The following is a 14,031-nucleotide window of genomic DNA, read 5'->3' as shown; positions in this document are numbered from 1 at the left end:
AAAATAAACAAACCCAGCACACCCTCGGGACCTTGACAGCTGAAAAAATGAATCGTATCCACTCACTCGCAGCACATAGGACAGAGAGAGAAGACAAGACAGAGAGAAAGAAGCCAAGAAATGTGTGGAACTGTTCCACACAAGGTGCCGATCCACTCCCCCAAGATCGCTCCAGGCCTGCTTGGTTCCGTTTGGGTATGCGCTGACCTCACGAGGGGCTTAGCCTCAGGATGCATTGTGTTCCAGTCCAGCCATGTTCTCCATGTTCCACAAACCACAGGAATAGCAGGTTTGGGAAGCTCCACGATGCAGGTGGGTATTGAGAAGCAGCAGGAACGAGCAACCAACCATGAGCAGCAGGGACCAAGAAGCAAGCACAACCACATAAACTAACCACATGAACCTCACACCAATGTGTTGTATGCCTTTTATAATGTCCAGCGGGATGTATTAGATCATCTGTGGCACGCGAATATTATCCAACCTGGCCTGCCAGGTGTTGATTGATGGGCTGTGCTGATTTGTGGGCAAACCGGGGAAATTCCATACCGGGACAGTGATTTGACCTTGAGCGTGCCAGACGCCCATATATGATCATGTCCTTAGTGTGCTGTGACCTTTGGCCCATTCATGATGCATTATTGGCCGTTACTTTCAGGAAGCTGCTCAGAATGGAAAAGTACACACAGAGACAGATGTACATCCACGGAAAGATTTAAGATTCCTAGAGAGGGGGAAAGGTATGGCTTACACACAAATACTGTGTTGGGAGAGAAGACAGCTCTCCAAATACATGCTTTTCACTTCATCTCTCATGGTAATCCCATAACACATATTCTAACATACAATGAGAAATAACTATTCCAGTCTATGCCCCATTTAACCCGAAGACCACATCCGTAAGACTACTTCAATGGCCTTAAATAGTAAGAAGGAACAAAAATACAATGCATTCACTTTGCATTTAGTGTAGCAGAATTGTCATTTCTTATTTCCTTTCATTGGTCATTTTTGTTTGTTTAAAAATGGGGGACCAAGACTCCTGGGACACCCTCCTCCCTTCCTCATTTGCCACATTTTCTTGTCTTGCTTCTTTGTGTGCTGTTTCATTGTGGTACTTTGTATTTATTGACTTCCGAAGTTAGGGTTAAATTGTTAACGTCCAAAAGCACTCACTATGCTCCACAATTTTGTGAATAGTATGTTCTAGAAGCTTGCTCAATGACAGTTAAAAGTGGTTTCGATTTGTAATTTTACATATCGTTTGAGTCAAGTGAAGGTTTCTTCAAGACGGGAATTGTTATGGCTTGTTTAAATTAGAAGAAACTATCGACTTTGCAATGTGGCAATTGATAATTTTTGTTATGGTTGCATGGTGGGAGAGAAAACTGAGAATAAGGAAATGACTTGAGACATCACTGGATCCAGCAAATACATTTTCTTAAAGTTACCAATGAATGACTGGGCTGCTCAGTGACTTTCAGGGAATAAATTATTCAAACAAAATGACATATGAGGAAGTGAATAAGAAGTGTGGGATCCAGACACAAATGCACAAATGCTTTCGAGGTGGAATAGAAATACATAGTCTTATCCTGAGGGGCAACGGCAAATTGCTTGGTTAATTATTGAGACAGTGTCATGGAAAATGAGTTTTATCCAGATTTAGAACTTCATCAAAGACAACAAACTTATCTTTCGTGTTGGAGTTCCAAATCAACGTAGATAAACATATGGCCTGAGATCATGTAAGTGATCTTGTGTCATAGAACACGGCTGCTTTGAAAGTCAGTTGATTTGCAAGTGACAGAGATTTGTTGTCGTTTATTTCTAACTGCAACAAGGGATTGATGGAACGCAAATCAACAGTAAACTAGAACGGCACTCGGTAGAGCGCATACCTCCCTCCGCCAGGCTGAACAGTTTATGTTTTGAATCCCACTTATAGGCTGGATCTCCATCCGGACAATAACAAAAAACTGATCAGCTTGTTCTTGTCACCTACCAAACTCATCTACCAAGTTTTGTCATAATCCGTCCACAACGTTTTGAAATATCGTGCTATATATCGTTTTTGGCCCCATCTCTCAATGGTGAAGTATCACTTCGAAATAAAAAAAAAATTCTCGTATCTGGATCCGGAACCAAATCTTCATCAAAATCGAAGCAATTGATCCTTGTCACACACCCAACATATTCACCAAGATTCGGCCAAATCCATCTGCAAAGTTTTGAGATATCCTGCTCACGGACAAACAGACAAGAGCGAAAACATAATGCTCCATCCACCTTCGTTGTCAGAGGTAATCAGGGATAGCAATTGAATTGTTGATGTCAAAATTACTGAACCATTAATCTGAATTAAAAACTTTGAAGGAAAGGTTGGATAAACATCCTCGGTCATTTTAATCAGTGTCCGAAACATTTTATATTTGAAATTCCCCATGATAATATCAGTCATTGTGTGAGCGTTCAGTATACTGAAAATATCAGCAAAACCAAGGAATTTATAAGGGGGGCTCTGGTGACCACTTACCCTAACTTTTCTGCTTACCATCTTGCCATTACCTCACTGTACATTAACTCCTATGCATTCATTTTCCAACATTCAACAGTTATTTTTGCTATTCCAAGCGGCTACCCATTAAGCCAGCACCTGTGAACTTTCCAATGGATCTGCAACCGCTAATGCTACAATGCTCAGCCAGCGATGAAGATGGTCACAGTGAGCCAAACTATATTTGGACAGTATGCAGCTTAAATCCAGGGGGAAACCGCATTTAGAATGTTACAGTGCACTCACTCGATGTGATTCACATCTTTCCAATATAAGTGTGAAAATAAATGTAAACTCTTAGCAAAAGGTCAGTCATCAGTTTCTTTGCCAAGTCCATCCTACCTGTCATGTTAATGCAAAGTCCCCCACCTGTGGCAGGTCTTCTCAGACGCTGCTGCTATGCAACTCTGGCAAACTTGACATTTACCTCGAACACCCTATACCGTGTTGGTGTATCATATAATGCCGGCTTCTTCAATGTTTAAATATCGCATTATATTTAGCATTTTAAGCTCTGTAATCTTCAAAATGTCATGTATAAAATTGTCGACATTACTTTTCAAATGTGAAATCTTTCATTAGAAGTTGGTATAATGGATCATTATAATTTAGTTAATTGCAAACAATTTAGTTAATTGCTAACAATATTTACTTAATTGCAAAAACGATTTCATATTTTATCAACTTGAATATGAACAGGATGGAACATCATAAATATAAGTGGAAAAATTACATGACCAGACCAGGAATCGAACCGATGTCCTCTGGAAAACCATACCAATGCTCTGCCATCCCAGGAATCGAACCCAGGTCATCTGGAAAACCATACCAATGCTCTGCCATCCCAGGAATCGAACCCAAGTCCTCTGGAAAATCATACCAATGCTCTGCTTTCTGACCTGGGTGACCTATTGGCTGAGCCATACAATATTTTATCAACTGTAAATTTTAACTCATGTATTTTTTATCAGTCTTTGCATGCATATCATAACCTTTTGCATTTCTTCATCAGATTAACGTCACATGTTGCTGCATGAACCATTCTGATGAAAAGTCCTCTTACTGTACCGTATCCAGTTTCTTTGGAATCATTACTTTTGTGCTCATAGTGTTCTGACTACTGCAAATACAAACGCATTTTCTTTGTCATTCGGCTTTGTCTTAAACCAGGGAATCGTTCTTAGAACAGAAAAGAGAACCCCTAACCAGGCAACAATCTGCTGGGCTGATATTTACCTTCGCTACAGAGGGTGGACAGAATTTTTGTGTTCACCCCTCTTTGTCTCTGTCTGTCTGTGAGCAGGATATCTAAAAAAGTTATGGATGAATTTGGACGAAACTTGGTGGACAAGGATGAACTGATTAGATTTTGGTGAAGATCCGTTTTTTTTGTTAGTTGGATCACAATCTGAAAAAAAAAGGTACGTCAAGGACACTAATCAAATATCAGGTGCACAACTTGAGTGCAGGTGCACCATCATGATGCAAGCACATCTTGGAAGGCAAAGCAGTCTTTGAGATTTCACATTGGCAAAATTGAGTGATGACAAAAAATGCTATTTTTTTTTCAGACCACCATCCAGAGGGTAGTGTGTAAATTAAGCATAAATTTGCCTTCATCTAGGCTATCTAGTGAGGGCAATTTTGGTCTAATCAGACAAACCTTGGTCAAGTTATGGTGAAAAAATGATAAAATGTCTATAATTGGGTCACAACCTTGAAAATTAGAACACGGTCAAAAAATGGCAACGCTACTTTTATTCCCATTACTGAGGCAAAATTTTATTCTGAAAGTCCTTGGATATTTGGCAAAAAAATGGGAAAAAAGCCAAAATAGTGGTTTAGTACTCCGAGAGGTGTACAAACTTGACATTTAACCTGGAGGGGTAAGATGTGAATTAAGCATAAATGCGTTTTGCTCTCGGCTATCTAGCGAGGGCAATTTTGTTCTGATCATTCAAACCTTATTAGAGTTATGGTGAAAAATGTTAAAATGTCTATAATTTGGTCATTACCTTTAAATTTAGGTCAAGGTCAAGAAAATTGTCAACCCCGCACACATTGTATTACAATTGATAGAAAAAAAATCATTCTGAAAGTCCCAGCCAGCTCCGAGATAGAGCTCAGACGTTGTCAGAAAAATGAAGAAACTAGAACAGCACTTTTCAACATCGCAACGTTGACCAATATGCCTCCACCCATATGATTACATCATTATAATACTTGTACCAAGTTTAATTCAAATCCCTTCAGCTGTTCTCAAATATCACATCCTTACCTGATATGACCTCTGACCTTTGACCTCTTGACACCAAAATCGAATAGGTTAATCTTTGCATCGTTGTGCCAAGTTTGACTTTGATCCATTCAGTTATTGTTAAGTTATTGTGGTAACGAAAATCGATCACGGATGGACAACCCGAAAACATAAAGCCTCTGGCAACTTCATCAGCGGAGGTATGAGAAAAACTTAAATGGTGGTGTAGTTCTCATAAAGGGGGTCTAAGAAACTTTGAGATACCATTAAAATTGGGGGCACTAATTGTGGAAACAAGCCCTACAACAGGTATGTCTTCGCCTATCCTATAGAGGGAGGCAAAAAAAAAAACTCGACAGTCAGCTAAGATACAAATTCCGAACGCCTTCAGCATCCGAGAGAGCAAAAGTGTTGTGTCAGTCAGTCCATGAGTCTGATCGTCCGTGTGTCCGTCTGGAGTCTCTACTCCAAAATTACCTGCATTTCTTTCAGATTCGGTCCTGTAGATGTATGAAATGACATCTGAGCATGAGGCATTTCAAATTATATTGGGATCAGAGCCAAACGTCATGACAAAATTTATTTCTTTATTATGGCAACTATTTAAAAAATAGGACCAGCAGACCTAGAGCTGATCTGGACCCTCGCCTAATGCTGTAACCCAAATTTGGTAGCATTCTGACTGGTAGGTCTGGAGAGGAAGGTTTTTGAAGGAATTTACACGATGTTCCCAAACATTTACTAAATCCGCCATTTTGACACATTTCTGGTTATGACATCGACATGACCTCTGCAATTCAACATCACGACCCTGTTCTCACTTTGCAACGCAAATTTGGTAGCATTCTGACTGGTGGTCTGGAGAAGAATATTTTAAAAGTATTTATGTGATTTTCCCAAAAGTTGATGAAGTCGGCCATTTTGACACACTTCTGGTCACATGTTTGGCATGACATCTGCAATATAATTCACATCCCTATCCAAGCCTATTTAAATCATTTTTATGGAGCAGAAGAGTAAAAGATTGTATATGCATTTGGGAACCTAGAGATGCTGAGCAACATCACTTGGTTAAAATAGCTACGGAACTTTGGCACAATGCACGAGAATTGAACGCATGGCAGTGCAGAATTGTCCAAAACTTAATGAAAAATGCAATTCAGCCCTCGGACAAGATTTTAACCAGCTTAGCGACTGGACTGGTCAGGGTGTTTTTCACACCATCGACTGCCACAGCAACTTTGACAGCCCATACTAGTCTATCAGTACTAGTCGCAGCTTGGACGACACAACAGAGGCACCATTCGTTCATCGCTGACAAGCAAATCACCGACAGATGTGTGGCTTCGTGCCCGTACTTTCCTGTCAAGCAAACAGATATTCTCTCCTCCATCTCGCCAAAATTGGTCTGTGCACGTCTCCAGTGCCATCGGCTAAACAAGTCACGTGAGACAAAGTCCTCAAGAAGTAGTGGAAAAGGCATGATCTTTGTTGTCAATAACATCATGGTTGAGGGGGGACAAGAGTTGAAGGTCACTTACCAAAGTTCGAGCAGAACTGACCGGGCCAAACAACAACAACAACAACAACTGGGGGGGGGGGAAGGAGAGAGAGAGAGAGAGAGAGAGAGAGAGAGAGAGAGAGAGAGAGAGAGAGAGAGAGAGAGAGAGAGAGAGAGAGAGAGAGAGAGAGAGACAGACAAGATAGAGAAGAGAGAGAGAAGACAGAGGTGTGGTTGCAGGATCCAGTGAACTGTATTATGGGAAGAGTCCTTCCTTCGTTGATGTGATACGTCATCGATATATTTCACTTTTCTCACAAATGAAAGTTTTCATGGAGTCAATAAACAAAGATACCACCAAAATTATAAACATTGTGTGGCTGCTTGATTTGGCATTTCTAACACATATCACAGAAAAATTGAATGCCCTGAACTGTGAATTGCAAGGGAAACAGAGGACAATTTCCGACATGATTAGTGCAGTTAAAGCTTTCAAATCGAAACTGAACCTTCTGATATAAGTCCAGAAATAGAAAATGCAACATTTTCCTTCTATGCCCCAAACGCCATCAGAAAATGAGTTTGCTGTTGGAATCGTGGACATTGGCAAATACAATAATTTCCTGACCAGGATACTGGATACTAACAGCATGAATACTGAAAAGTACAGTAAGTCTGCAAACTATCAATGACTAAGTGGCTATCCCTCTTTGGCTCAACCTATCTTTGCGAATTTACCTTTTCAGACATGAACTGAATCAAATCTAAATCTCTAACCCGTCTGACAGCCGAGAATCTGAAGGACTCCATCACAGTTGCCTTGTCAGGATACACACCAGATTACGCAGTACTGCTGGACAGCATGCAGTGTCAAGTTTCACACTAAAGGTAAAGATCCATTTTCCTTCACTTTAAATATGTATTTTTGCAATTGAACTGGAATAACTAAATTTGTACCCTTATCAATTCATATATTTTAAATTTATGTTTGAGTAGCTCTTGAAATATTTCATTAATCAAAAGTAGCTCACATTGAAAAGAAGGTTGGCGACCCCTGCTTTAAACGTTAAAGAACTACCAAAGTAGTGTTTGATACATAGGTAAACTTGTTAATTGCTCAACATATATTCATACACATCAAGCCTCTATTCATATATTTTAATTTATTTATTTAGTCACATCCTGGAAACTTTTTGCATAATCTGTGCACTTTTTGTATAGCAAGCCCTGCATGGCTGCATTTTCCAAAGATCCCTCATGCCTTGAAATCTTATCACACCAACCCCCCCACCCCCACCCCCTTTGAGGGCACACACCCCAGTTCAAGACCACTGTTCTAGATGATCACAAAGCTTCAGACAAGTTAAGCTTTTACGAGGGAGTCCACTGATGAAGGACCGTCCATTTACAATGTAATTACAGGTTTGTTGTATGGCAGCCAGTGTTGTCCCTCTATCGAGATGACAAACCTTGTCGTGGTGATGTCTAGCAAGCGTTATCAGCAGGTGGTCATGAGGAAGCAGGATTGCATGTGTTATTCAAAAGTCAAAGTTTCTATGGCACAGATGATCGCTGACACGTTGTAATCCATCAGTCAGCAAAGGGATCCAATTTCTTTATGGAGAGAGGAAGCTTCACGATATTGTTGCTGTTTTGGAAGATCCCCGGGAGTTACATCCAACTCATAAAGAAACCCTGGAGTTTCCTGTTTAGTTTTCAACTTTTCAACTTTTTTTTTTGAGTTCACTTTTCAGTTTTCAGTGTTTTTAGTTATACCTCAGTCATATTTTGTTTCGATATATTGCCTTTTCCCTCATGTCAGTGGACAGGGAATTGCATTGTGCTTGTGTAGTAGGTTTGAATTCCCTTTGTAATGCTTCTCAAATTCCCCTCTCTTCTTACATCACTTATTATCTCTCCCCCCCCCCCATACCTCCCTCTGACGTTGATGATGCTTAGGGATGATTTGGATCATTGATGACATGAGATCATTGATGATGATTCGAAATATATATATGTATGTACATGTTTATATATACCATAAAATTCCAAAATCATAAAAGCTAGCAGCTTGAAACTTTGCATGCAAACGAAGAAAACTCCAAGGAAGTGCAAGAGTGAAATTGGGTATTTGGGTTAATTAAAACACCCCTTTTGAAGATAATTAAGGGCATTATATAATTATATCTGAAATGAGAGCGAGAGAAGAACCTTCAGAGTTTAGGCTTTATTCCATTTGATTGGAGCCGCTTCTGTGGGCACACCGGGGAATACAGGTTCAGCTAGGAGTACATAAGCAGTAACGTATACATGTGCGATTAATCATTGCAGAATAAATCTGCGTAAGCACGGAGTTCGATATAATCTCCATTCTCACCAGTCAATGAGCACCTTCAGTCAACGAGCATCAAGTGAACAGCCGATGTAAATGGCAATGCCCCGGGGACAATCACTCCGTGCCGCGGAGACCTCCCCTTATACGCGAGACGCACAACATGTAATCCCGCGTCATGTCCCTCAATTCACCTCAATTCACCACATTCTCCCCACCTTTAAAATGCAACTAGGGGCCCATCTTACACACCATGATTGCTTTAGCACTATAGGAGTATACATTTCAAGCAACGCGGACTAATAGGTCTACAGAAGCATACATGCCAAGCAGTGATTATTTTGAGTTGTAGGTACATGGAAATGAGCATCGATATATGATATAATGAGCATTTAGGAGCATGAGCAGCGAGAATGCCAATAATCCCCTTTACAGATTGAGTCGTCGAGGGGGCCTTATTCGTCGACCTCTCCGGGAGTAAATGGCAGTTTCACTTGAGGGAGACTCCCGATCCTCTTGGTGAGCCTCGACTTGTGCCGGGGATGACTCCTCGATCGCTCTCGGGTGGAACGCGGCAGCCCCGTCGCCCGGTGGAGTTCCTGGGGGGGGAACACCTGGGGAGGGGATGTCAGAAGGAGGAGTGCCAGAAGGTGGTGTACCTGCGGGAGGAGTACCTGAGGGAGCCAGATGGCGAACCGACACAGTGGTCTCCCTGCCATCCGGGAGCCTGACATGAGCATACTCTGGATTAGTGTCAATGAGTTCGACCCCCTCCACCAGGGGTTCATACTTGCTTTGTCGGACCGGGCGTTTCATGAACACTGTACCGGGATGGGTCAGCCAGTTGGGCACCGTTTGACCGTCAACATAACGTCGCTGGTGAGTAAACATTCGTTCGTGAGGAGTTGCATTGGTGGACGTGCAGAGCAAAGAGCGTATGGAATTCAGAGCGTCGGGAAGAGTAACCTCCCACCGCTCGGGGCCCAGTCCTCTCGATTTCAGCGCCAGAGTTACGGCTTTCCAAATAACTCCATTATACCTTTCCACCTGCCCGTTTCCCTGTGGGTTGTAACCCGTCGTTCGACTAGTTGCTATGCCGTGCTCTAGTAGGAATTGTTTTAGCCCGGCCGACATGAAACACGGCCCTCTGTCTGAATGTATGTACGAAGGTTTCCCAAACATAGTAAAGAGGTCAGAGAGACATCTCACGACAGTGCCCGAGGTCATATCCGAGCACGGAAATGCGAAAGGGAACCTTGAATATTCATCAACAACGGTGAATATGTATCTGTTGTCTGTCTCGGTCGGCAGGGGCCCTTTGAAGTCGATGTTTAGTCTCTCGAAGGGGGAAGTGGCCTTGATCAGTCTGCCAGATGCCGCGCCAAAGAATCTGGGTTTTAGTTCAGCACAAACAGGGCATGAAGCATTCATTTGTTTAATATCTTCAACAGAATAGGGAAGATTTTGTCTGCGCACGAAATGTGCCATTCTGGTTACCCCTGGGTGGCAGAGAGACACGTGTAGGTCTTGCAAAGCCTGACTGATTGTTGCCGAACTGTAGACCCGAGAGAAGGTATCTGCAGCAGGGTTTTCCTTCCCGGGCCGGTAAACAATGTCGTAACTGTAGCAAGCTAGGTCTATCCGCCATCTCATAATTTTTTCATTCTTAATTTTCCCGTTATTTTTCCCATCAAACATGAATGCCACGGATTGTTGGTCCGTAACGAGCGTGAAGTGGTTTCCCAGTAAATAATGTCTCCATTTCCGCAGCGCTTCGACGATGGCGTACGCTTCCTTCTCTATCGCTGAGTGTCTCTGCTCGCTTCTAGAGAGAGTTCTCGAGAAGAACGCGACCGGCCGCCCAGACTGATTAAGTGTAGCAGCTATGGCGTGATCTGAAGCGTCGGTTTCCACCACAAAGGGCACCGAGCTATCGATCGATAAACCACGGACTTACTGATATCATCCTTGAGGTTGTGGAAAGCTCTTACAACAGCGGCATCTGGTGGAAAGTTTTTGCAATGCACTAGGGGATGTATTTTCTCGGAGTATTGCGAAATCAATCTTGCATAGTAAGCGAACATGCCGATCACCCGGCGCATTGCCTGCAGGTCCTGAGGTGGGGGTAGCTCACGGAGTGGGCGCAATCGTTCAGGATCAGGCTTAATTGTGCCGTCGGCTATTGTGTAGCCGAGAAGGTCAATTGACCTTGCCGAGAATACGCATTTCTCGTAGTTGAGAGTCAGATTATATTTTCTAGCAATGCTCAAGAATCTGTCCAGATTCATATCATGTTCCCCCTGATCCCTACCGCACACTGTGACATTATCCACGTAAACAAAAGTGTCTTTGAGGTTTTCATCTGAGATGATGTCGTCCATAACCCGTTGAAGCAAGCTACCCCATTCGTGACACCGAAAGGTATTCTCCTGAATTGGTAGAGGCGCCTCCCTGCCTGGAATGCAGTGTAAGGTTTGTCTTCCTCTCGGATGGGAATTTGATGATAGGCGCTTCGCAAGTCGATGGTGCTGAATATCTTATAATTGGCCACGCGTTCGACCATCTCATCTATGCGCGGCAGGGGGTAGGCATCGAGTTGGGTAAAGCGATTGACCGTTTGGGAATAATCGACAACCATTCGTTTCTTATGGTTCTGACTGCTGGTTACTAACACCTGTGCGCGCCATGGCGAATCGCTCGGTTCTATAATTCCTTCTTCCAGTAATCGCTTGATTTCTGAGGTGATGAAATTCATGTCAGCAGTGGTATATCGCCGCGATTTAATCGCTATCGGTTTGCAGACCGGCGACAAGTTAGCGAACAGCTGGGGGGACGTCACCTCCGCGGTGGTCAACGCATTTAAAATTAGACGAGGCTTGCTTCCTCCAAAGGGTATTTCGACGCTCGTGTGCTGCTTGAGGACATTATGACCCAGAATTACGTCTGCGCACAAATCACGAAGCACCAGTACCCTTACATCCCGATGCGTGTACCCTTTTACGTCCAATTCAACATTGCAGTACCCTCGTACGCGGGATTGTAGTGAGGTGGCGGCCATGCATACCGTATTGTCAGTCGGGTGGATTATCCATTTCCTGCCCTTCACTAGCGAGCTGTTGACGAAACTTTCAGAGCTTCCGGTATCAATCAGTGCCTCAGCCATATGCCCGTTAATTCGTACGTTGATGATAGCCTTGGATAGATTCCCCGGGGAGGCTGCAGTTAATTTATTTTGCGAGTAGAGAGCCGCAGAAGTGGGTTTATTTCTCCTTGGAGTAGATTTACATACCCTGGCATAATGCCCTTTCTTGTCACAATTCATGCATGTGGCATCTCTGGCGGGACATTTTTGACGAGGGTGCCTTTTGTACCCACAAAAGAAGCATTTACCAACCGGAGCAGTTGCTGAGGAGTTTGACGTGGCCTGGGTATCCGGCTCCTCGGGTGTTTCTCCATCCCCTATGTCTGGCTGTGTCTGTGCCAGTGGGGTTCCTTGGGTTCCCATCGTAGCAGCGTTCATTAGCAGCATCGGTGTCCCAAATGACTCAGATTGCTGCTGAGCCGTATCCATCGCTCGTGCCTGATCGACTACCTTGTCAAGAGTGGGTTGCGCTTTCTCTAGTAAGCGTTGCCGTATGTGGGCTGATCTGAGTCCTTGGATGAATGCCTCCCGTGTCGCTTCCTTTCGGTGTTCCTCGGCGCTTACGGCCCGGAAGCTGCCGTCTTTTCCCAGCTGATTCAGAGCTTGCAGGAACTGATCGATTGTCTCCCCGGCTGCTTGCCTGCGTGTGTTGAGAAGATGTCGTATGTATACCTCGTTCTTGGGCTTCACGTAGAGCGCTTGCAGCACGTCGATCGCTGCTTCGTAAGTGTCGCACTCCGAGAAGAGCCTGTACACGCTGGGCGAGACATGATTCACGAGAGCGGCAAATTTGTCAGCTCCCTCCTCGATGATGGTCAGATAGTGTGAGAAGGAACAGAACCAATGCGACCATTTCATTTCTGCGTCAGTCGCGTTTGGGTCTGCGTCGAACCTCTCTGGTTTGTAGATCTTGTCCATCGTTGGTTGAGAGAGCCGAGAAAACCAAATGGAATAAATTGAAATGAGAGCGAGAGAAGAACCTTCAGAGTTTAGGCTTTATTCCATTTGATTGGAGCCGCTTCTGTGGGCACACCGGGGAATACAGGTTCAGCTAGGAGTACATAAGCAGTAACGTATACATGTGCGATTAATCATTGCAGAATAAATCCGCGTAAGCACGGAGTTCGATATAATCTCCATTCTCACCAGTCAATGAGCACCTTCAGTCAACGAGCATCAAGTGAACAGCCGATGTAAATGGCAATGCCCCGGGGACAATCACTCCGTGCCGCGGAGACCTCCCCTTATACGCGAGACGCACAACATGTGATCCCGCGTCATGTCCCTCAATTCACCTCAATTCACCACAATATCCTTTATCAGGTGATCCTCAGCCACCACGCTCTCTGGCCTCTGAAGTCGTTCACTGGGTAACCTCGCTCGAGTCTGAAGCCGCCATATTTTTTGGCCGAGGATGATGGAAAATTTATCAATACTTCCCTTGCGAAAGTCGTCGAGTTTGGGTATTTCTTTTTGCTCTCACCAGACAGCCACATCCTGGTTCCTTTGATCTTGAAAATAGTTTTCACAGACTCATCTTGTTGCAAGTCGCATAACTCTTGGTATTGCTCTGGTACTTCAGATAAATCCACCAGAAATGGCTGAGTCAACCAAGAAGGGAACTCATAGCAAAGCTATGAAAACGATCATATATTGATTCATTAATTCTGAATCCTCATGCCCCACCAAAATATTGCCGCGCCCCACCTTGACAAACACTGGTTTAAGGCCTTTACCTCGGGAGTTACAAATTAGCCTGGGTTTCTGAATACAGTGATATCAGTTTCATAGTAATAATAATAATAACAATAAACGTTACCAGTCGGAATTTCGGAAAATCCCGGAAATTCGTCATGAAAAATCTTTGAGAATCCCGGAATGGCCTTCTGATGGAAAATATATATAAACAGTACAAAAAACAATATGCAATTTTCCAACAAGATGCAACTGTTAACTTCGTGATATAAAATTGCAAAAGATCTGTTATTATAAGAACGTAGCTACATATATCGATCACACATCCATCCAAAATCCAAACTCATTATCGAGGATGTTCGTGATCAGGGTCGATGTTGGCATACCCCACATATAATACCAGAATTTAGTCGTAAACGTCATAGAACGTGACCGATTCTTCCGGATTCTGACTACCCATTCTATTCTCGTAACTTTGCCAAGACCGCCCCTCACGAACATTCTCGACGATGAGTTTGGACGGTTCCCAGGCCACACATCCTCCATG

General features: G+C 43.4%; 1 protein-coding gene across 1 annotated transcript; it reads right to left on the bottom strand.

The window, feature by feature from the left end:
- Positions 1-9,053: 9,053 nt before the first annotated feature.
- On the bottom strand, positions 9,054-13,090 carry LOC147022696 (uncharacterized). The gene is made up of 2 exons (XM_085887480.1): positions 12,042-13,090; positions 9,054-9,261 (listed from the first exon to the last, which is right to left on the bottom strand). Exons 1-2 carry the CDS (start codon positions 12,705-12,707, stop codon positions 9,103-9,105), a joined length of 825 nt encoding a protein of 274 aa, XP_085743606.1. The 5' UTR covers positions 12,708-13,090; the 3' UTR covers positions 9,054-9,102.
- Positions 13,091-14,031: the final 941 nt, after the last annotated feature.

This window comes from Eptatretus burgeri, chromosome 7, assembly GCF_056783735.1.
Source record: "Eptatretus burgeri isolate ZD-2024b chromosome 7, Ebu_testis_v1, whole genome shotgun sequence".
NCBI classification, from domain to species: Eukaryota; Metazoa; Chordata; class Myxini; order Myxiniformes; family Myxinidae; genus Eptatretus; species Eptatretus burgeri.
Note: the sequence above shows the minus strand (reverse complement) of the source record. Positions and strands in the feature narration are given on the sequence as shown.